Source organism: Rhinolophus ferrumequinum, chromosome 11 (assembly GCF_004115265.2).
Source record: "Rhinolophus ferrumequinum isolate MPI-CBG mRhiFer1 chromosome 11, mRhiFer1_v1.p, whole genome shotgun sequence".
Classification (NCBI taxonomy): Eukaryota; Metazoa; Chordata; class Mammalia; order Chiroptera; family Rhinolophidae; genus Rhinolophus; species Rhinolophus ferrumequinum.
This window is the reverse complement of record NC_046294.1, coordinates 23458443-23482594: the sequence shown is the minus strand read 5'-3', so window position 1 is coordinate 23482594 and position 24152 is coordinate 23458443. Positions and strand designations below refer to the sequence as shown.

Sequence of the window (24152 nt, the reverse complement as noted above, 5' to 3'; positions counted from 1 at the left end):
GGGGCTCTTCAAAAATCTCCATCTCCTATAAATGGAAGGGTCATCAAAGGTTTTACAGCTTGTCAATGCTTTGCTGGGTCTCTCTTGATGAATTTAACAATACAGAGGCAGTTTAACATGTTAAATATTTTATTCACATTGTTTACAAACTATATCCACCTGGAAAACATATGAATCCAAAAATAGATTATTTTACAGTCATTCACATTTTTTAAAACAAGTACCTTTTGAAGTTAAACTCTAAGTTTGGAGGTCCTCAGCCTGTATTGTGTGTGGTTCAGTGCCTTGTCACATGGAGCTTCCTGCTCTGGTGAAGGGGAAGTCCCGGGCCGTCCACCTAGTTATAGGTCCCTAATGGCTTACCTACAGTGACTGATGAGAAACGTCAGTGCAGACTTGAACCCGTGAACGTTTCCTGGTGTAAATTCACTGTTGCTATTTTTGTCAAGGAAATACATGTTTTGGAGCTCGAGTACACGTCAAATAAGAAGACAAAATGAGACGTAATTGAATTGGCCATTACAGAGTCGTCAGGAGAGTTCCAGTTCTATGAAGATTGAACGTTTTGGCCACAGACAGAATCGATGAATTATGATTTTACTGTGTCGCGAGCTTGAATCAGAGAAACAGCAATGATTTGGAAATTGGTGCAAGTGTCTGTTGACTAGCTCTTTGCCTACCGGATGCCACCCCACCAGTAGGAGAAGAGGGGAATAAATTAAGCAAGAATCAAGAGTATGCCTGATGTTAAGTTACTCTGGACCAGGGGTGTCCAAACTGCGGCCCGCAATCCATTTTTAATTGACCCGCAACAAATTCCAAAAATATATTTAGTTTACTTAAATAAACCAGGTGAGGCACTACGTACTTCACCTCGAGTGAGTGGCCCGGCTGTTTGGGTATTTTACTGCATATGGCCCTTGGTGAAAAACGTTGAAAAAAGTTTGGACACCCCTGCTCTAGACAAATGGCCGTGGGAGTTTGCTGAGTGACCGCAAAGATGTCCTGGTTAAGAAACTTACTCTTGGCCTACGCTAAATCTGATGCCGTACCAGCTCGATGGCTTAGCCCTTTTACCGATTAAGAAGCTTTTCTATGGAATTTGACTTTTACGATTTAAAATCGACAGTATGTTTGTCTTACATCTCACCCCCTCCTACCATGTTAACTACCAACGAATGACTTTTTTTTCCCCCTTTGTGAGCTGCCACAATTTAAATGTGTGAAAACTTTGGAACCTTTGGAATGGGAGCACGAGATGAGTCTCATGGCAGAAGTGGGTCCCTTGTCTCTGTGCAGCACCCATGGCGCTGGCTATTGTGGTTCTGCACTCTTGATTTGGGAAGTAATATTTGCTCAAGGTACCCATCCTCCTCTCGGGTGGCAAAAAAAGTTTCTTAAGGGTTGCTGCTATTACCCCCAAGTAGACAACAACAACTCTGAATCCAAACGTAAACTGAGATGTGGAGAAATTTTATCAGCACTTTTGCAGGTTTAAAACACGAAAACAAAGACTTTCCAATGTCTATTGCAATCTGATTATTTTAAACGACAGAAATCCATAGCATGAGCTTGATGATGGAGCAGATCATAGCTTGTCTTCCTGCCACCCGTGTGCGTTTTTTCCAAACTTGTACACTAACCTTCGGTCAACCCGTTCCAAAATTCCCGTTTTATAGTAGTACCTGAGAAAGACAGCAGAAGACAAATGTGGGGAGGGTTTGCACCCCAGGAAAACAACAGAACATAAACACTCCTCATTCCTCTCAGGTGACAAGGCTGGTCTTTGGTTACCTTGGTATTTTCACACCCTGTTATCAACTTACACTTAAACCTTTTCCCAGACATCTTGGAAGAGTGAACCTCACATTCAGTTCAAAACGTGTTTTGTGTGTATGTATGTGTGAGATCGCCTGGATTCAGAGTGATCCCTGGGGGACACTGCCAAGAATGAGAAGGACGGCATGTCCATTTACAAACCATAATCCTGCCTGTAACTAAGAACCAAAGTGTTGTCTCATGACCTTTCGATTATCAGGAAAAAGCTGCAAAAACAATTTAATTTTCTGTGGCCGGCCATTTTATATAACTCTGCCCGAGGGTTCATGGCATTTCATACTATTAACTTACCTCAGAGCTCTGCTCAACTTTTCATACGTCATTCTGTCATTTTTCTTCCTTTGTCCCCACATCTTTGCCAGGGCTTCTGATTTGACCACCCGAAAAATACCTTGTTCCCTATCTTCCCATTCCAGAATGCCACAGTTTTCTTCAGGAGATAGAAGCAGGTCTCGTACAAATTCCCATAGATGAGAACTCTGCAGACCTTTGAGGAGGAAAAAGAGTTACTTATTTTTTTTTTTAATTGTAAGAGAAAATGTGTACACTTTGTCATTAACCCATGAGCATTGCTGCTTTGTGGGGTTACCTCCCGTAGTTGTGATGGAGTGCTCTACTTGGGACCTTACCGAACTGTGAAACATCTGTCTCTGGTAAAGCAATTACAAAACACACATACAGGGACACTAAACTTACATCGATCAGCAACACTGGCTCATGGATTGTCCTTGCTCTATGGAATCATGGATTAATTCTTATGGAATCAATGAAATGACCATTAAATAATCTTTTCTTTCTGAAAGGCAGTGTGGTTGCCCCACAGCTGCAGCTGTCTGGGTGGACCAGTCCTACAATTAAGTTTTTCATGGAATTTCTCTTGTTCTACTGTATTGTGGTTAAGACTGGTTCTGGAGTCCAACTGCCTGAATTCACCTCTTCCTAGGTCTGTAATCATAATCTCTCTACTTCATCTGTAAAATGGGATCATAAGAGTACCGACCTCATAGCAGAGGTTAGAGGGTTATGATTTAATACATATCAAGTGACTAGAACCAAGCCTACCAGGCTGATTGTGCACTGGTAGATGTGTCCTTGTTTGGGGAAAGGCTAACAGAATTGCCAACTCATGGTGTTTACTCTTGTCCCTGAGTACTTCAGTGAGAAGGACCCCCCAGGATGCCAGGACAAAGAAACCTTTCTTCAGAAATTCAACATGTTTAGAAAATGTTAGAAAATTCAACATGTTTCTTCCTCATTTTAATTCTGTATAGTACCATTTCCAAGTGAAAAGAAGTAAGTATACATTTGATAACATAAAAATCATCGTCGACTTCTGCTACCTCTTTTGGGAAATAACTGGTCCCACTTAAACGTCCAGTTTCAAAGTTATGAAAGCAGATTACTTTGTCTCGTAGTTTTAGGACATTAGAAATGAAAAGTGGTGTCTGTACACTTACTCGTTCGACTATGACTGTGACAGTCTTGACTTTTGATGCCACTTGTTTTCAAGCAGCTGGAATCAGCATCTGAAATAGAATGATTTATGGCCGTAGGAAGGAATCTAGAGGCCACATTCAGACCTCAAATCACATCCAGATATTAATCGAACCACTTTGTGGTAGAAGATGCCAATTTGGGCGCTTTGGGGGTAATTAGGAAGTGAGAGGTGCAAAGATGCCCGAGAATCAGTATTTCTCTTTAAGGAGCAGGGAGCATTTATATTGAACACTGGGGGCCTGCTGTGTGCCGGGTTCTGGGCTCCATGCTGGGGATTCAAGAGCGAACAAGACAGCCTCGGTCCCTGCTGATGTGGAATTTAAGGACGAATGGGCAAGGTAAAATGCAAATGAAACAAATCACCCATGGTTTTAAGTTTTATGAAGGAAACGAGACATTGAATAGAGAATGAGGTGGAGGAAAGTCTAGTACTTACTTTAGACAGAGTGGCCGAGGAGGGCCTCAGGAAAAGGAGACATTTACGCTGACAGATAAAGATGAGAAAGAGCTGAGTGAAGAGGAGGGATAGATACTCCAGCATGTGCGAAGTCAAGCACGGAGAGAGGACCAGGGAGGCAGGGCCAGTGAGGCAGGAGCCTGGGGAGAGGGGTGGCCATGGTCCTGGGGAAGCAGGCGCAGGTAAGCACTTAGGGTTTATTCAAAGAGAAACGCGAAGACTTTGGAATTTGACAAGATCCACGTTTTAAGAACATCCCTCTGGCTAGTGTGTGGAGAACAGACCGGAAGGGGCACAGGTAAAAAAGCAAAGAGATCGGTGCCTAGCTCTGGGCCTGGCACATAGTAATTGTTAACAGATGTTTGTCAAATGAATGAAAAGAGATAGAAACGGATGAGAGAAGCAGAGAAATTACGGGCTTCAGATTTAGACACACCTCGGTCATCTGTCACCTAACCTTGTCACCTTAACCTCTAAGCCTTAGTTCCTACCTCGGTAAAAGGCGGCGGTACTTACGAGGCCTTGTCTTACAGGGTAATAGGAGACATGACCTGAGACAATGTCTGTAAATGTCTAGCCCAGGGCCTGGCTCATCGTAAGCCACATCTCCTGCCCTCAAGGCCAGGACCTTTGTATGGGACTCAGTAACTAACAGCAATAATCATTATCATCTTAAAACATGAAAGCGCCCAAGTTCCCTTGCCTAAACCTTCTCCATCTGCAAAAGCAAAACAGTGAGGGTTAATTTCCAGAATCAGCAAGGCCATCTGAGTTCCTCCATCACCTTATAATTACGAACTCGACCTGCTTTGTGAGCTCAGATTCTTCACAGACACTATCAACCACAAGACCGCTCATGGTTAGTAATTAGGATGATGACTGCTAACGGATACCAGTTTTTGGAGCTCCTCTGCTGCTGGCCCTGGCCAGACGCTTTGTAGGCATTGTTTCTTGAGCTCACACCATTTTATAGATAGGCAAACTGAGCCTGGGGGAGGCTAGGACAAGCCCCAGGCTCTGTCCACTGCCTTTCTCCTGCTGTCTTCTCTGAGCCTGATTGTTGCACATCATCCACCTGTCAGTGTGCTCCTAAAAGAATGATTACGCCCATGTGCCAAACAGTAGTCTCAACAGAGCCTCGGGTGGCTTGAACTTGGCTACTTACAGTCTTTGATGGCAGCCTTGGTCTCTTCAGCATCATTAAAAAAGGAGTAACCTGGGAAAGAAAAAGAAATCCACAAACCATACCATACAATCCTGATTTCCCCTGGCCAGAACTGGAGAGGAGGTCCTGGGGAGAAGGGGAGTAACTGTCCCCTAAGCAGCATTGTTTTCTTTCCTAAGGAACCTTGGAGACCATCTGGCCTTTATAAGGCCATCCTGAAGCCAACCCTGAGAGGTGACAATCTCCTCGTTTTGAAAGGCTGCCTGGAGAGATTCCCCCGGGGCCAGGTTTTCCAGCAGCCTCTAAGATTTTCTGAGTGGGCACTGGCGAGTGAGTCCTGACTCAGGGCCTGGAGGCCTGGGCTCTGAGCTGGGTTGGGTCACTGACCTCTGTGAGGCCTTGCCCAGCCATTCAGTCTCTGGGCTCGTGTTCCTCATTGGCAACGTGACAAAACCACCACTGAGCTCCCCCTTGGCTCTGAGAGTCTGTGATCTGTGACTCGGCCTCTAATCCCTCAGGGATTTGAATGCTTGTTGGGTGCTGATCAAAGGAGAAAATGGACATAGGAGGCCACAAGGAGTGCAAAACCTGACATGAGAATTTAATGAGGATTTGGGAGACTCGGGGCCTTGGTTTGCTCCTCTGAAGAATGGGTGGGCTGGAGGGGAATTAGGAATTTCAGATCATGTTTTCATGAAGCTGCACTAGCCAAAGGACACTGACTTTCTAGCTGGGTGTTTTGAGTTTTTCCTTTTCTTTTTAAAAATGTACTCAGCTCACTTTCCTGTGACTGGCTCCCTTTTACCTACAGTCTCCGATTCTAGCATACTGGAGCTTTCTCTAGGTTTTGAGAGGTTTGGGTTCACAGGGAAGTTGGGTGCCTGACACTGACCTTGCGAGCGAATGTTCTGGAGGATGAAGTACAGGTACTCCCCGCAGATGCCGGCCGCCTCGACGAACTCCTCCTGGGTCATGCTGCACAGCTGCAGGCCGCTGATGTTGAAGTGGCAGAAGGAGATGCAGTTGATGTCTAACTTGTACTGGTCGCAGCAGAACTGGAGCCATTCCCAGACGTGGCGCTTAGTCCAGTACTCAGGGTGGACGGATGTCCAGTACGAGTCGCAGGCTACACCAGAGGAGAGAGAAGTGAAGGACTGTGGCCCCAGAAGAGCCTTTGGAAGGCCCCCCAAAGGTGGCTCTGGTTGTTGTCATTCTCATCGCTTGTCCAATGAGTCGGAAGGACCTCCAGCCCTGGAGTGTTCTGCTGGGGCCCAGGTCACTTCCGTTCCGCAGTAAAAACCAGAGGGGATTGATTCTATGGGTGGACTTTGGGGCAGGAGAGGGAATGACAGGGGCAAGAAACCCAGGCACGGCTTGTGAGTGCCCATGTCTAGTTACATTGCTTAAAAAGAAAGGAACTAGTGGAGAAAGAAAGAATGAGGCCCATCAGCGATTCCACTTCAGACAACATGGTGTCAGGAGCACAGGCTTTGGAGCCGGACAAGCCTGGGTTCAAATCCTGGTTCTGCCACTTTCCGCCTGGGCCAGGTCCATAGACACTTAAGCCTCAGTGTCCTCATCTGTAAAATGGGGATAATAATATGCCCAACTCATACGGCTATTATGCAGTTTGGGGTTAATATATGGAAGCTGTGTGGTGCATAGAAAATAATCAGTTCAATACTTATTAAATGCCTACTGTGTGCCAGCCACTATGTGAAGCTGATTTGATTTCCTCTTCTCCTGGACAGCTGCCACCACCACTGTGCATTGCCTCTGGACATCTTAAGCTGAGGGCCTCGGGCTGGTGAAACAGTCCTTAGATCACTATAGCAGGCTCCTCGGGGGGAAAGGGAAGTGGAGGAGTTCATTGTATTGTGGAGTTGGTGGTGTTCTGAAGAATTTCTCTCCTGAGACCAGTGCCCCTTCAGTCCTTCAGAGGAACCCTGCACACACCCAGACAGAGCTGGGTGCCATCCCGTGTGGGAGGCAGGGAAGTGGCCATGTTTGGCCCAGGGCAGACACTGAGTGCTCAACAGCCCTGTCCCAATGCCAGAAGAAGGAGACAGGGTGGCGGACATAGGGGATGGAAGAGGTGACGTACCAGGAACTTGGTCAGGCTCTTTGACATAAATAATTCTTGCCACTGCTGTGGTACTCGTTCGTTCATTCATTCATTCATTCATTCATTCATTCATTCATTCATTCAATAAATGAGCTTCACTTTCCTCATTGGTAAAATGGATGTACAGTGGTACCTCGGTTTTCGAACATAATCTGTTCTGGAAGTCCATTCGAGTTCTGAAACGTTCGAAAACCGAGGCATGGTTTCCCCATAGAAACTAATACCAAATGGATTAATCCATTCCAGACCTTTAAAATCAACCCCTAAAGCTGCAAATTTAGCATGAATTTTACTATCTAATGATACCATAGATCCATAAAATTTACGGTGCTCGTAAACCGAAATTGTCAACGGAGACGTTCGAAAACTGAGATACCACTGTAACGATATCACCTATATCATAGTTGTTCTGTGGATTAAATGAGTTAAAACATGTAAAAGTACTTAGTACAGAGCCTGGAAGATTTGAATGCTATTATTAAGACTGTGATTGAACACCTAGTATATGCAAAGCAACAGATTGTGTGCTAAGGAGTAAATAAGAGGTTTGGTCCCTGTCCTCTAGGAAGTCACAGATGAGGAACCTGAGGGTCATGGAGGACGTGCCCAAGACCCCACAGCCAGCGTGTGGCAGAGCTGGGATTTGAACGCCGGTCTAAACTTGAAAGCCCGTTGCATCTCTTCCCATTCCATGAAACTGGTCCTCAGAGGGTCAGCACAGACAAGAGATGATCCATGGAAAGAGAGGTGGGAGCGGTCAGAGAGCTGGAGAGAATAAGAAGGCTTGAGGGGAAAGGCAGAGAGCAGGGAACAGACTGGCTTAGGCTGGGTGGATGACAGAAAGGGTCACTCACAGGTTAGCCTCCACAGCAAATGGCAATGAGACTATTCCGATGCCCTCTTTAAATGCTGCATTTGCTGCCACTGTCCCCAGTGGAGCTGTGGATCTTCCAGTCCCGGAAAGGAGATGGATTCTCTGCCCTGTCAGGTGTACTGCTCCCTAAGCAAGCATCTCCTGCCTGGCAGCTTCTTAAGTTCCTCAGATCCTCCTAAATAGGTGTGATTAGGCTATTTTATAAAGAAGGAAACTGAGGCTCCCCCTAAAACTCAGAGCTTTCACAGAAATCTCTTTTCCTACCCTGGCGTGGCTTGAGAGGCAGTCAAACTTACACAATCAATTTGTTCTATTTAATATTTTTAACCAGAATTCTGTGTGCATGAGGATCAGAGTTAATATTCTACCAGGATAGTGGAGACCGATGTCGTCCACCTCTACCTGGTGGCTGAGGAGAGAAAGGGAGCCGGTGAGGTCCACGCCAGCCCTCTGGCTCACTGGCTGCTGGCTGGAACTGGCCCAGCGGGCCGTGGTGCTGGTGGTGTGGCACCAGCAGGGTCTCCTGGGAAAATAGGGTGGCCATTCCCTAGTCTGGCCTGTGCTGTCATGTACTGATTTGTGGCTTGAGGAAACCTAGGGGCCTTTAGTTTTCTGATCTTCTGAGAGAGATGTTTATGAGCCTTGAAATTCTTCTACCCTTGGTCCTGCGCTGAGCCCCGGCAGAGATGGCTATCTCTGCCCTGCAGCTGGAGGACACAACTTATTTCTTTTCACGGAAAGGTTTCACCAAGTCTTCGTTCCCCTCCGTTCTTCATGTCCACCCCCTCCTTATTTTCTTTGGCACTTGAAGAGGGCCATGTTGTTTCTGGAACACAAGAGGGCCTAAAGGATTCGGAGAAATGCCTGGATGGGGGTGGCCCTGACACTAGGAAGGTGTCGCTGGCACAGGCTCCCTTCTCCTCAGCTGTCTCCTTTGAAGCTCACCCACAGAGCAGGCTTTGTGTATGGCTTGGGCCCCTGGAGGGAAGCCAGGGCCAGAACCAAGCATGGAGGGCTCTTCTCACCAGGAAAGTCCTTCCCACAGCCCCGAGCAGAGAAGAAAAGGGCAGTTCTCAGCGATGTAGGGACACCATCATGGGGTACTTTTCTGTTGCGGTGTGTTTCTATGGCCCCATCCTCACAAGGAGGGCGACAGAGGTGAGGCTGACGGGGTGAGAAAGGTCTGCTAATTCTGGGCCTTCCCTTACCGGGCCTCCCCTGTCACCCCCTCGGAACTGGCTCCTGGCTCAGTCCTTCCACAGGTGCTTCCCTTTGGCTAGGACAAGGTCCCCATCTGCCTTCTAAATAATTCCTGCTCCTCCTCAAGACCACACGCCCCCCTGTCAGTCTTCGTCTCCCTGCACAGCTCTCCGCAGGTGCCCATCTCACAAGGATTTGCACCTGCCTCCCTCCCTCCCCAGACCTTGTGCTCCATGAGGTGGGGCCAGCTCTGCATTGCTCACCCTGAGTCAGGAGTGCTTGGAGCCTGGCCTGGCCCACTGTGGGCGCTCGGCGAGAATAACTGACTGAATAATGGATGATTATTAATCTCCACGTGACAGGTGAGGAAACAGGTTCTGGGAGGTTAGATGAGTCTTCTAACGCCACACAGCTGGCCAGTCAGGGAATTAGGCCCCCTGCCAACTCTTCCCATTTTGGACGTGGGAATTTTACATCGTATCTTGCCTCACTCATCTTGGTTGAGGAGGACCAAGTTGGATATACATCTTGAAGACTGATTAAAAAAGATTTGGATGAATGCAGATATATACATACGAGTGTGTGTGTGTGTGTGTGTGTGTGTGTTTCTATATATTCTATTCATATATTTAGATACATTCTGTCTACATGTAGTGTAGGTTTGCAAAATCAGAAAAAGGATTGAGAGATGACAGTGTTTGCAACCCCAGTGAATGACATGAAGAAGACCCTTTTACTATTTAGAAGAGATGAACTCAGGGCAAATAAAGGAACGGGTAATGCACCCACAGAAGACATTATCTTTTGTATTGAGTGGAAATGTAAAGTGTTTTTGTTGTATTATCTGGAAATGTAAAGTGTTTTCCTCAATGCACCTTCCTTTTATAAAGTAATCTAAACTTTTTGGAGAAGCTGAGCTATGAGGACCTTCTGCCAATGTCTACCGGTTGGGGACAGATGGCATCCAGTACCTGGTAGACTTAATCCAAATGTCCACAGGCCACTATTAAGCAGCAGCCTCAGCCAGCTCCTTTGAAGTCAGAAGTGAGTCAGGACACTTGTTTAGGGGCCAGCTGCCCTGGGAAGAATTGAGGAGCAAAAAGGAGCAATTCTGGGGGAATTGCCACAAGTAATGCTACAAACTGGGATTACAGTCAGAAGGAGGACTTGAGCTTTTAGACTTGCCTGGCACACTCAAATACCCATAGGCTCAGCAGGCAATGTCCATGCCTGAAGTGCCCCCCGTGGGGACAGCGGAAATTGGAAAGTTCATGCTAAGTAGACAATTGCTGCCGAACTCCACTTGGCCACTGCCATGAGGGAAGGTGGGCCCTGTGTAGCCAGGCCCAGATTGGTATGTGTTGGCAAGTTATTTAATTTTTAAAAAAACACTCTGAAGGCTAATCACAACTCTTCCATAGACTAGATCACTCCTGGAAGTCACTTTGTGATGGAACATTTCACATGCTTTTGGACAGTTGTCTTTTTCGAGATTATTGCTTAGAATGGGCATGCTAGAGTTTTAATTTTTTTTTTAAATTGAATAGTATTTTCTTCAAATTAAAACTTATTTGCAAAAAAGGAGCACTGCTTTGCTGGGAGTTGAGATGAAGGTACTAGATGGCTTCCCTTCCATAGCTCCAGAAGGCTCCTTGAAAATCTTTGCTGTAGAACGTGAAACTAGGGTTCCTGTTTGGATTCCCCCTAAAAGTTGAAAAGGCATGTGGTCTCACACTTACTGGCCTTGCCTTCTTGGTACTCATCTGCAAAATGGGAATAATGGGACCTCCCTCACCACGCTGTTGAAAGGATTAAGTGAATAAAACATGGAAAGTGCTTAGATTGGGGGCATGAATGGAGTAAGTGTTCATTAAGGGCCATCTATTTATACTTGTTAATACTGGGGCTATCCATACGGCTACTTTGATTGCATTTCTTCAAATACTTCTAATACGTTTTCTCTCTCTCTCTCTCTCTCTCTCTCTCTCTCTCTCTCTCTCTCTCTCTCTTTCAGTGTGTGTGTGTTTAGGCCAGCAGCTATGTTCTTTTCCAGACTTTTGGGTTTATTTTCGTTATGAAAAATGAGGATATTATATTATTGATCATGCTACTTTGTCCTTGTATGGCTAGCGTGAGTTAGGTGGCCAGTGCTATTCCAAATATGGGAACACAGGTGAGTCTGTGCGACTTTGTAAAATACTTCATGATCAGGACATACGCCAGACCCACGCTTCTGAAATTGGGGTAGAAGGATGGAGGCTAAGGCCCCAGAGCAGATAGAGGGTGACAGGGATAACTAAAGTCATATGATAATGCCTGTGCCTCTTTAGTGGAGATGCCAGAGAGGGGGTCCATTATCTCCCACCTTTATTTTTTTGTTATGGACATCTGATGTCTTCTCAGTGTTATGTAAAGCGCTTTAAAAAAAATTCTAAGCAAGTCCCTTTGCCATCTCTTCCAACTGGATTGCTGCCCCTAAGCCCTTCCTGTATAGAAATTTGGGAGCCAACACTGTTCGTTTTCTTGGAGCCTCACTTGAAGCAAGAATTTGGGGGCGAGGTTTTGCCTTTATTACCACAAAATAGATACGCAGCGGAATGCAAAATCTGCAGATTGCAGAAGTACTTTGAGCTTAGAGCTTTGAATTCCTAGACTCTCTGGAAGAGAAGTTGATTTTTCTCCTCTGCTGATCGGGGAGCATAGATGGGAAAGTGTGCGAAGCTAGAGGAATCTGCCAGACTCTTGTTCCCATCCTCCATTCTCGGGGTCTATCAACCGAGCTGGAGTGAGACGGACCTTCCAATGGGAGTTGTAGGCCTGTGTGGGGTAACTGAGCTTGGGCTGTGGAGGTGGACCTTCTTGATTTGTAGTCCTGGCTCTTCAACTTCTTAGCTGTGTAATCCTAACAAAGTTTCCTAACCTCTCTGGACCTCAGCTTCCTTCATCCGTAAAACAAGAATAATAATAGTGCCTACCTCTTAGGAAGTTTGCTGTGAAGAGGAAAACAAGTGATCCATGTACAGAACTTAGCTCAGTTATCTGAACGACAGTAAACTTTTGATATAAGTCACCTATTATTAGTTATTATGTCGGGACAACATTTGTTCTCGGGAAACGAGGCCTTCCCCTCTGGGGCCTCCGTCAAACTGAGGGACAACCAGAATCAGCAAGTCCAGGGATCAGCTCAGGGGAGGCAGAGAGTCTGGGTCAGAGAGCGCCTGAGTTACACAGCTTGGACCGTAATTAGCATGATTTATTAGCATGGGGGTTGGGAAAGTTTTTTTGCCTAGGGCGGCACTGAAGAAACTCGGTCAGTGAACTGGGTAGCACGGGCACCATCAATTGTGGCTTTGTCACTGAAAGGAAGGACTTTATGAGGGGAAACTTGCAGTGATAAATTGCTTCCAGGTTTCCTCTCAGAGCAGGTGTAGCCCTTCTTGGCTTTCCTTTCAAGCCTCTGGAATGATTTAGGCCAGGAGATGGGGAAAAAAAAAATATTCAGAGCAGTGTAAGAAACAGGATGGAGAAAAGACGAGAAGGGATGGCTGGGTATCAGCAAAGAGCTGTGGCCTGAGGTGTGTGGAGTTAGGAAGGGGTGAAGAGTGCCAATCCCCGAGTGGCCCTGGGCCCACAGCTGCCCAGAAGGCTCAGATAGATGCAGGATAGGCTATCAGTGGCAAACAGTGAGGCGTCTCTCTGGGGGTGTCCTGGAATATGACTACTGCCGCAAGGCTCACCTCAGACTTCCCAGCGATGTATTTATTTATCTGCTTTTGATTGAGTCTTAGATTCTTTCCTTTTCACATGCTCTCAAACTTCTATACCCAGCACATGAATTTTGCTTAGAAAAGCCCATATGACACACAAATACCTCTCTCTCTGATCTTCTGGCTATTAATACCCAAGATCAGTGGGTTTTGCATGTCTTTTTAAAGTTGTATAATAACGGCTAACACATTTACTGAGCACATAGTATGTGCCCGTTACCGTGCTACGCTCTGAGTTTTCTCATGCTCTCCTTCACACAACGTTATGAGGTAGGTCCCAGATCACATCACCCATTTTTCAAAGGAAATGAAGGAAGTAAGGCTCAGAAGGGTGAAGTCCCTTTTCAAGGTCATGTGTTTATAAGTGGTGGAGCTAGGAGTAGGTCACACTGCTTCCTTCCAGCTCCTTAGCCAAGCCTCGACTACCACTCATTGTGCTGTCTTCAGAATTAAAGTATAGGAACCTTGCTTGAGGGTGGGGGTGGAGAGGGGGGAGCTGGAACCTGTCCTTCTCAATTGTTACCCCAGGTCTCTAGGGGGACCTCCCAGGAACCCCTATAGCTGCTCCAGCCTAGAAACCACTGCTGCGAAGTACAAATGTGATTTCAAAGCAAAGGGGGCAGTGCATGGGGGAGTGGCCACCTTGGCAATCCCGGAGGCCTGTGGGTGTGTGGAGGTTGGCATGAAGTTCCAGAAAGTAGGAGTGAGGCCAGGACACTCCATGACTTGTCAGATGATTGGCTGCTGGAACTTGATTGGAGAAATAATGTTTTAAAAATATCATATGCTTGTGAAATATATGCAGCACCTCCTTTGACAAATGTTTCCAGTACTTGTAATTCCCTGTTTTAAGAGCCGAAGAGAAGACCAAGGTGAATGGATGAAATTCTAGAGTATTTGGCAATGTGACTGCCCACTCCCCAGCCTGCAGTGCAGCCACGTAGAAGTCCTGCTTTGATGAGCAGGTCAGATCCTTTGCAGTTAGTGCAGATTCAGCTGCCCTCTGCTAAAGCCATGGGAAAAGCTTGTGAAAACCACTGGTTCTCTTAATTTTGTTGCATATCCCTCCCTACCCTCTCACAGACATCCTCTGTCCAGCGGGCACCTCATTTATTTTCCCCTTTCTCTCCCTTTGATCTCAAATGTCTAAACTGTCAAAAATTCCAAATTGGAAAGGTGGAGATGGAGACCTTTGTTACTTTTGCTCAATATGGAAAATGAAGCGAGGCGAGAGAAAGCTACTTTTCCATTAACTGGGAGTCATCAGCTATTTCTGGCTGCGGTAAGTGCCAGGCAGTTTGTCACGCACTTGATATATGCAACCTGTCGGTTCTTCCGACTCGAGGAAGCAGATACTGTTCCAGCTGGGGAAAGAATATCTCAGAGATGTTAGATAACACCTGCTCAAGGTCACGGGGCTGGTAAGAGGCAGAGCCAGCCCTCGAACCAATACTCTAACAGGAAGCTGCCACTGGGACAACCCTGAATTCGAGATGGAATTTCCCATGAGGTAAGAGAGATGTCTCAGAGCCTGCTGACCACAGAGCACACCGAGCCTGCTTGCCTCTGAACCAGCCCTCTCAGAGGGGGCTTTTACAGACAATCAAACTGATGTGTGGAGAGAGAGACAGAAGGCAGCCCCAGGCCTTCCTCCCACAGGTGGGGCTCTGAGGACAGCAAGACCTAGGAGGCTCATCTAGTGCTCACTGGAGACTACCCACTTTTGACCTTTAGTAGGTTGGAGACACCCAGCTCCTTCGGAAACCCAGAGGGCCAGATGGCAAGTCAGAAGTCTGGCTCCTCCCTCAGGGAATATTAGGAAGCCAGATCACTCCTGGAAGCTAGTTTATTGCCATTGGCCTCATACGTTGGTGAGAATTTCTATTCTCTCAATGGGTGATGGGGGAAGAGGGCTACATCTGTGATGTTGCCTGATGCAGGAATCAGAGAAGCTTCTGGAAGGGATCCTAGCAATGACCTGGTTCAACCCCTCTTACACTGATGGAAGTGCAGAGGTCTCAGACAGGAGAAGGCTGTGTCTACATATCTAAGATTGTTGGATTTAAGCCACACTGGCCATTGTATTGGTGATCACTCCAGTTTACTCTTCATTTTCTAAATTGTGGTAAAATACACATAACATAAAACTTACCAATTTAACCCTTTTCTTAAGTGTACACTTTAGTGGCATTAAGCACATTCACACTATTGTGTAACCATCACACTATCCATCTCCAGAACTTTTCATCATCCCAAACTGAAACAAACCCTTCATTTAAAAACACTTCTGTGTGCTTGCCGCATGCCTGACTGTGTCCCAAACACTACATGTATTAACTCATTTTACCCTCATATCAACTCTACAAGGTAGGCATTATTACTATCTCCATTTTACAGATGAGAAAACTGAGGCATGAGAGGTTAAGATGGCGGTTATTAAATGTCAAAGCCAGACTCAGCAGGTAGGATGCCTGGCTCCAAAGTCCAAACTCTTGATGACTGCAGAAGCTGCCTGGGACATTGCACGAGGTAGGCGGCTGAGTCCAGCCCCTCCTACCACGGTTCCAGTTGCCACCCTGCAGAATAAGCAGGAAGAGGGGGCTCCCAGGATAGCAGGCCATGGGTGGAGAGAAGGACCAGGATCTGGGCCCACTATCGTGGGACACCTGGGCAGGGAACGGGAAATGAAAGCCTTCATTTTCCTCCTTTGAAGTTAAGCTTCTTAACCAAATATTGGGAAGAGATCAAGTACATTTCCCATTGTCTTTCTGGGAGTGAGGTGCATTTTAGGCCTAAAGGAGAATTGTAATATGCCTCTGAATGAATCAGGTCAAAATGCAGTGATCTGGACCCTTCGGACAAGGGTGTCAGATGTCATGTGCTTACGTGTGCATCGGGGCGGTGTTGGGAGCAGGGACACGACTGAGTTATGTAGGCAAGTGACTCAAGTCTGTAAGTGCGGCCCTGGCCTCTGGCCCGGAGGTGGGTTTTCCTTGTGGTGATGGACATATCTCAGCATCCTGGGAGGCCTGGCCTTTCCTGGACTTTTCCCTGAGGGAATGTTGCCTCCTGCCTCCTGACCCAGCCTCCTGACTCTGAGTGTGGACCCGCCAGCCCGGGGTGAAAGGGTTAAGGCTCTGTGGCCTGAAAGCTTGATTAGCAATTGCATCACCGCTGCCTACAGTCAGCCAGGTTTTCTGCGCTGTGTAGTAGTCACCCAAGCACCTGCGGACAGAGGCCCTCAGTGTTTCTGGGGCGAAGCTTGGCTGGCCTGCCTTTGGCATGGCATTTGCACACGGCCCTATTCTTCCTTCTCAAATAGGGATAACTGGGCCCGGAGAGGAGGAAGGGTAGGGACGGTGGCCTGGGGGGACAGTGAGGGTACTCATACGTACTGAGCACTTGCTTGTGCCAGGCTATATATTTTACATACTTCGGCTTCCTTAATCCTCAGAGTGACTCTCGTCATTCCTGCTTTAGGGATAAGAAGATAGAATCTCAGAGAATAACGATGATATTAATATCAATAACCACAGCATTACGTCATTTATAAGATGACCATGTAGGATAGTTAAGAGCACAGGTGCTCAAGTCAACTTGCACACAATTTAACTAACTGTGAAACTAGTTTGAGCAAGTCTCTTAACCTCACTGTGCCTCAGTTTCTTCATCTATAAAATGGGAATACTAATTGTTTCTCACAGGGCTTCTATAAGGATGAGATGGGTGCTTGGCATGGGGTGCGGTGCATAGCTAGTATGCAGTAAATGTTAGCTAAAGCCGTGATGATCAAGAAATAACTGTACCAGGCTATAGGCTAAGAGATTCTTTCTACTACATTGTTTAACTATAATAACTCCAAGAGATTGGTATTAGCATCTCCATTTCACCTGTTAGCAAAACGAGACTCAGAAAGGTGAGCAGAGCTGGGAAGAGGTGGAGGAGAGGGTTCCAGTGCTTTCCTCTTTACAGAAGCTGCCCTTTTGTACACCCAGGCCTCCCCTGGACCTCTGCCCTGAATACTGGTGAGATCTGGCATTTATCGTCCCCCAGCATGGCCTTGTCACCTGCCCGAGGCCAGCACCACCTCCTGCCCCCGTCCGTCCCAGCTGAAGTGGACTTCTCCAGACATACGCACCTGTCTGATGCTCAAAGGCAGGGTAATACTCTTCATTGCTGAACAGATCAGTCCACGACATCAGCGGGTCGCAAAAGGACGTGTTGGGCAGGAAGGTGCTGTGTGTCACTGAGTCCAACATCACCCTGCAACAGCGGGAGAGCCTGTGAGGAGGCGGAGGGCTCTGGGAAGCCACACTGCAGGAGCCCTCAGCAGGCCACACTTGCTTTTAATAATGAGAGCAAATACTGTACTTACAAACAGGCAGCCTCCTAGGAGCCAGGCACCCCCCTAGGTGCTTTCCATGATGACATTAATTAATCCTTGCCACATCCTGTGAGGTTTGTTCATCCATCCCCATTTCATAGATGAGAAAACTGAGGCAGAGGGGTTGAGACAATGGCCCCTATACCATGGCCAATAAGTGGCAAAGCAGGGATTTGATGATTGGGGCTCTTATTATGCAACCTTGCGTCTTTCTTTACTTTTCCTTTGCACTCACATCTGACCCCTGAACTCTGGCTTATAATGTCTAATAATATGCTTCTGAGAACAGAGCAAGAGTCGCTATAAATGAGTATACCCACAAACCCTTAACCAAAATTCTGAAATTAGAGAGCTCTGAAACTGAGAGAGTGTGTGTGTGTGTGTGTGTGTGTATGTGTATTTGATGCACTTATTTCTCAGCAAAAAACAGTCCCGCATTGATGTTATATAGTTTTATATACTGTTCTATATGTTACATCTATGCATCTATATATGTGTATAAACTATATACTATACATATCTAAGCACATACAAACTATATGCTATATAGTTTTATAACTACAGTTACAATTTTATTTATTTTACTTGAATATTCACGTGATATACTGCAGGAACACTGATGTGTTCAGGAGGTCACAGAAGGAATTCCTGGGGAGAGGTATTCTGTGTTCTACAGTGTACACACTCTATAAACTTCCTAATGCCTGAAGAATTCTTCCTTCTGCAGCACATGCAGCCTCAGGGTTTTGGATAAGAGGGTGAGGACCTGTCATTGTAACACACGCGTCGTCACTTTGGATTCCACGCGGAGCACTTTAGAACTTTACATTCTTTATTCATAGTCTCCTCAGAACAGCTACTCTGAGAGGTTCTGGTAGTGGTTCCATTTTATGGCTGAGGGATGGACGTTCTGCCATTCCAGGTAACATGCCCCAAAGCACCCAGCTAGCAGGTGGTGGAGCCTGGGTGACAGCTCAGCTTTGTCTGTGTAACAAGTCATGACCCTAATGGCTGTGCTCTACTCCCTCCCCACACTGGCAAGTAGAACGTTTTGAAAGGGAAAGGGACAGAAGAGATGGGCCTGGGACCACCACTGCATGCATTCTTGGCCATACAAGTCTCATCTTTCAAGTTTCTCTCTGCTGCTTCCCATATTCCCACAATTCAGACATATATATATATATCTCAATATGTATCAATATATCTATATCAATATATATCTATATCTATATCTATCATATATCCATGGTGTATATATCCATGTTGGTGGATTAGGATTAGAAAAATCTATTTGCCCAACTTCTCTTTTCTTATTATTGCAGTAATATTGATGAGCTAGGGTGGTTCTACCCCGCCATTCTGCAAAGGGGACACAGCAGCTCAAGATCACGTTAGAATAAAAACACATGGAATTTTAAGATGGTCACGGGCTTATAAATCATCTAGTCCAGTGGTTCCCAACTTTTGTCATTTGCCCACCATCATGATAATGTACTTAATACATTTTAAAAATCAACTCCCTTTTTGTTTTCACATAAATACATTTATTTAAAAGGAAAACTTTATGTCACCACTATCAATGAAAAGTCAGTATTTTTTAGCATACATAAAAATCAAAATGTAAGTATTTAAGTAAAAATTGTTCATCCATGCACCTAAATCAGGTGTTAGCAAATTAAAACCTACAAGCCCAGTGCAGCTCACCACCTGTTTCTGAATGGCCTGTAGTTAAAAATGATTTTACATTTGTAAATGGTTACATATTAAATGATTATTTGCCTTTTGGCCCACAAATCCTACAATATTTACTTTCTGGATCTTTAAGTAAAAGTTTGCCTACCCCAACCAGTTTCATCCCGTGTGCCATGAGTGGTGTTAAGTACCACATGTTGGAAAGTAATGTTTTAAGTCCCATCTTTCTCCTCACCCTGTCATTTTAGAATTGAGAAAGTTAAGGCCCAGGGAATTTGTGTCACTTGCTCAAGGTCACACAGCCAATGGGTGGCAGTGTTATATTGTATGAAGAGAGCTCTTAAAGTTTTCCAACTCTTAACCTATCTCCTCCCTTTTCTACAAACACTCACAGTCCTATCTGCCCAGAGACACATCCCAGCCACACTTACATATCAAATAGGACCTCAGTACTGAGGGGACAGGGTTGTGTGATTCCAGAACCAAAGACCCAATTGCTTGGAGATGTTTGCGAATCTACTATGATCATTACCATCAACTGTGCATGCGAACTGTGCTTCTGACATAAATAACCAAGTTCAAATTCTCACCCGGAGGCGCCCTTTCTGTGCCATCAATGAAAAGTTACTAGACCCCACTGGGAAGCCTTCCTGACGCCCAGAGAGGGTTAACGTGCCAGGCGGATTATCATGGTCATGGATCTCTCCCTGGGAGCCATATCAAACAGAGGTCAAGGCTGCCTGGGTTTAGACTCTGATTTTCCCACGGATTGGCTGGTTTTATATCCTGAGCGGGAGGCAGGATTAAGAGGGGTGGGGGTGGGAGGTTACGAGAAAGGGAAGAGCCCCTGGAGCCCAAAGCCCCTTTTGCTTTCTGGACTCAACGTCAAGAAAGTTCCCGTAAGTGAGGGCTCAAGGTAAAAACGCCTCCTGTCCCTCTGAGGCTCAGAAAACCGAGGAAGAGGATGGCGATCTCTGACGTGACCTTCATGGTGGGTTTGGAGAAAGGATAGGTGGACACCACATGGAAGAAAATAGAAAACCGTCCCCAGGTCTTTCATGTCAGTTAGAAATCCTCCAGACATAAAACAACAGCAAGAGTGAGTGCCCCCTCTTCTCCACCTGACAAATAGCTCGCACAAGTCATTCGGTAAGTGGATTTTGGTCATAGAAAAATTAGGAACATTTTTGATCAGTAGGACATTTACCTCCTTCAAGGATATTTTTTTCTTACACCAGCTCACTCGTTCTGTAATCTCTCTAGTGTCTCACACAGCGCAATATCTGATTCCCTTTGCTAATTCCTTCTGTGGACGATCATATCCATTAAGTTTTCTTAAACTGCTGTTTTTCTTCTGTAATCATTTCTTGCTTTGGGGGAAAATATCTTTTATCAAAGCAGCAGATTTTTTTTTTCCCCTGCTATTGCACAGGAGGGGGTATTATTAACTCTGGGCTCTCCACAAAAGGACTTGGCTACTTAGCCAGCATGCTCTAGGTGTGAGTGTTCAGGAATAATGGCTGCTTTGTACTCAGTAGCCAGCTTCTTAGGCTCTCTAGGGTCCTTGCTATAATTGAACATTTTTAGCTCTTAAGATTTCCTTAATGTAGGTGGAACAAGGTGGGTGAGAAAGCACAGCTGTTTGGTGCCCCGTTTCTCACCGAGGACATTGAGACCCAGCGATAGTTAGGCCCAGGCCTGAAGTTAGATCATGCATTTTCAATGCGGGGGGTGACATTGACCCCAGAGGGAACAAAACTGGTTCTTGGGTGTCAAAAACGTCTTAGATGTTATTATGTTTCATGACCCTCCAAAGGGCCACAGTACATTAACGATATACAGTATTTCTATGGTATTAACATTTCATGGAGAGGGGAGACGATTAAGAAACAACGATCGAAAAAGTCTCCTTGAGCAGCACTGGGTTAGACCTGGAGTCAGCAGCAGGACAAGAAGGGGATCTCTAGGGAGGGTCACGGGTCTGTTGTTCCAGCCACACAGTTTTGGTTTTTGAGGCGCTGGCTAGTTTGTCATCATGGAAAGAGCACTGGGCAGGGAGTCATGTTTCTGCCTTGACCCTCCCCAAGCCTCAATTCTTCATCTGCTAAATGAACACACTGACCCAGTGGACTCCAAGCTGTGCCCCAGCTCTGTGATTTTCTTCAGGCACCCACCCGATGGGGCCAACACACCCAAACACGTGCACTCACCCACATATGCATAGATGTTGGTTATATTTGGCTATTTTGGTCAAGCAATTCATGAAACCACTACAACAGAGGTTAAACTTTTAGCTCTGAAAAGGGCCCCCGATTTCCTCTTTCTCCCTTTCCTCCTATGCTCACTGCTTTCCGCGGTGGATTCTGGATATTCTTTGCCTGGGCTAGCCAGGCCCCTTAAGCACGCTGGACTCCCACTGGCTGCCCATCAACAGACCCATGGCTGTTGCAATCAGTTTCCCCACATGTGGTCATCATTCTAGCTGCCTAGTAAGTAGGCAAGGATCAAGCATAACCCACACAAGGGGAGGAATGAGGTGGGTTCCCTTCCATGCACAAGAAAGGCTGGCCGCAGGTACCTTTCGGAATGAGACAGCGATGGCATGGAGGCGGAGGTCCCCGATGACTCCAGGGGCTTCCTAACCCCTCTGAGAGCCGGCTCACTCACCAAATGTGCACAGGGAGGGTCCACACAGTCAGAGGGACAGGCCCATGGGCTTCTCGCCCTACACGAATCAGAGGCAGCCATCAGAGGTGTGGTGCCCATGGCCTGAGCAACCAGCCACCTCTGTTCAGCCTTCCAGAGAGAGAGGGGAAGGAGCAAACCACCCAGCCTTGGCCTGTTTGCCAGAGGAGGAAAATTCCTTTCTGACCCTGGCAGAGATCATCAACTTCACTCTGGGCATGTGACCAAAAATCCACCCAATGAAGCATCTACACATTGGCTGTTTATGCACCAAAACATCACCGGGCAGAACCAGGCCGTAAAGGTATAACCCATGGGAAAGGGAGCCAAGGAGGGCCTTCCTCAATCCCACCAGCTAAGCCGTCTCATTGGGAAGAAAGATGTTTTTCTTCCTTCAAAGCCACAGTGACATCAGAATGTCCACCTGGTTCTGAGCCCTGCGGGCAAAGTAGGGTCAGTTTCCCACCCTTTGGACCTCCCTAAGAAGGGACACATGGAGGAAAACCCAAGGGACTATTTCGACACTTGCTCTTAAAGGATTGTGGGTTGGGTGCTTGAGTGTTTGTTCTTCTGGGAGAAACCAGACCAGCTGTGAGAACAGACTTGCTGACGTCTTGCCAAGCGACTCCTCATTTTTCTTTAGCTTGCTTAGGGAGCTTATGAGTTTGTTTTTTAGTTGTGTTTCTGAAGGGGCAGCCAAGACCTACAGAAGGTATTCCATATAGTGTGCTGTAGGCTCTAGTGAAAAGCTCATTGTTTTTGGATTAAACCCATGGATGGTTCAATCCTACCTCCGCCATCCACAAGGCAAGAAACATGGGACACATTTCTTAACTGCTCAGCCTGTCAAAATTATTTTTGTTTCCTACAATGTGTGGTATATAAAACTTCATGACCCTCTCTGAGCTCATCTATAAAACGGGGATTTTAATATGCAATCCTCAGAATGTCCTGAGGACGTAATAAAATTAGATAATATACGCAGAGGCCTGAGCACAACACATAGATTCATTTCCAGAGGGGGAAACAAACTCATTTGTCATCAGTGTATCTAAAAAGTTGCTACTTAGATGACTCCTGAAAAAAGAAGACAACCAAACTGTGGAAACTTCTGAGAACACCTTGAATCACAAAAAACATTCTCACAGATAACAGAAGGAGACAAGAATTAAGCTTTCACTCAGAGGGGCAAACAACCTCTCTCCTTGGATCTTTAGACTAAAACACGAAGTTGTCTTTCTCAATCACTTTACCTTTCTAGCCCTCAGTTTCCTCACCTGTAAAATGGAGAGGTTGTGCCTAATGGTCTCTGACATCCTTTCCAGCTTGTAAAATTCTCAGCACAACCAAAGGTGGGTGGGTGGGTCCCCAACTTCCAGTTTGAGAAGGGAGCATGTGCTACCAGTGACTGCCAGCAGGGGGCGGATGCACAAGAACCCCCCTACACACTGCACAGTTTCGGAAAAGGTCTGAGAACATATAGTGGAAAAACCCTAAACATTGCTTTTCTGGAAGGATTCTATATTAAGGTGATGTGAGAGGGCAACATAGGTTTCTTTAGAGTATTACATACAGACGCATTTCTGAGAAACGCCCCACACTGGAATAAGGCAGCTGATTTTCTCTGTCTTAAAGTGGGGATCATGAACAGACCAATGGGGAAAGGAGGAGTTTGGCTCCAGGGAGGTGGGCTTTCCTTGAAGCTGAATATTGTTTTCTGGGTAAAATCCAGTTTTCCTTCCTAACGATAGCTTTAGGAGGCACAGAGAATTGAGTGCCTGTACACATTCTCTCTTAATTCTGCTTGGTTGAGTAAAGTGATCCCAGGGGCTTCCGAGGAGGGGGTGGGTGGTTCTACACAGCCTGAGGAGGCAAAATTGTCTCTCTCAGGCAAACAGTTACCTCCCGGTCACACAGCTCCCAGGAGGCACTGTGACTGATGGGACTGGCAGGAGGGCTGGCAATCTGGGGATGGAGACCAATAATCAGACCCAGGTTCCAGTTGGAGCCTCTAAGCCCTGACACCCCGTACAATTCATCCAAAAGAGCAAAGAAAAGGTGCTTACGTGAGGACAGCGGTGACTAGGTCCAAAGAGGAGGCTTTCAAGGCAAGAGAAGGCAGGCGCTCCCAGCACCAGTGTACAGTGGAAATAAAGGCACCTGTAGCCTTGTGATATAAGTAACACCTACAGACAGGTCCGTTTGGTTTTTCAGGTTTACGCACAGCCCCTTTGATGACGGTGACATACAGTGTGACACGGCTCCTTGGAGGGGGGGGGATGGTTCTCACGTGAAGAAAATTTACCTTTATCCTGCTTTTGTGCCCAGCTCACCACCCTCCCTCCTGACCCAGGGGACTCGGTAAACAAGCCGAGAATTCTTACCTCTGGGAGCTTTGCTCGATCCTGCATTGGCTGGGGATTCTCGTTTGTGCAAGTTGGAGGGGAAGCTCTAAAATACAGCCCTG

The 24152-nt window shown here is 46.4% G+C and overlaps 1 protein-coding gene across 4 annotated transcripts; it reads right to left on the bottom strand.

The window, feature by feature from the left end:
* Nucleotides 1–203: 203 nt before the first annotated feature.
* ELF5 (E74 like ETS transcription factor 5) lies at nucleotides 204–23863 on the bottom strand. 4 transcript variants are annotated; one of them, XM_033120519.1, is made up of 8 exons: nucleotides 23752–23855; nucleotides 21579–21725; nucleotides 17063–17187; nucleotides 5851–6084; nucleotides 4959–5009; nucleotides 3297–3365; nucleotides 2131–2326; nucleotides 204–1685 (listed from the first exon to the last, which is right to left on the bottom strand). In XM_033120519.1, exons 2-8 carry the CDS (start codon nucleotides 21602–21604, stop codon nucleotides 1589–1591), a joined length of 798 nt encoding a protein of 265 aa, XP_032976410.1. In that variant the 5' UTR covers nucleotides 21605–21725; nucleotides 23752–23855; the 3' UTR covers nucleotides 204–1588. The 4 variants fall into 4 exon arrangements, with proteins under 4 accessions (XP_032976410.1, XP_032976411.1, XP_032976409.1 ...); XM_033120520.1 differs by lacking the exon at nucleotides 21579–21725 and having other exon boundaries at nucleotides 23752–23863; XM_033120518.1 differs by lacking the exon at nucleotides 23752–23855 and having other exon boundaries at nucleotides 21579–21824.
* Between the last annotated feature and the right edge of the window lie 289 nt (nucleotides 23864–24152).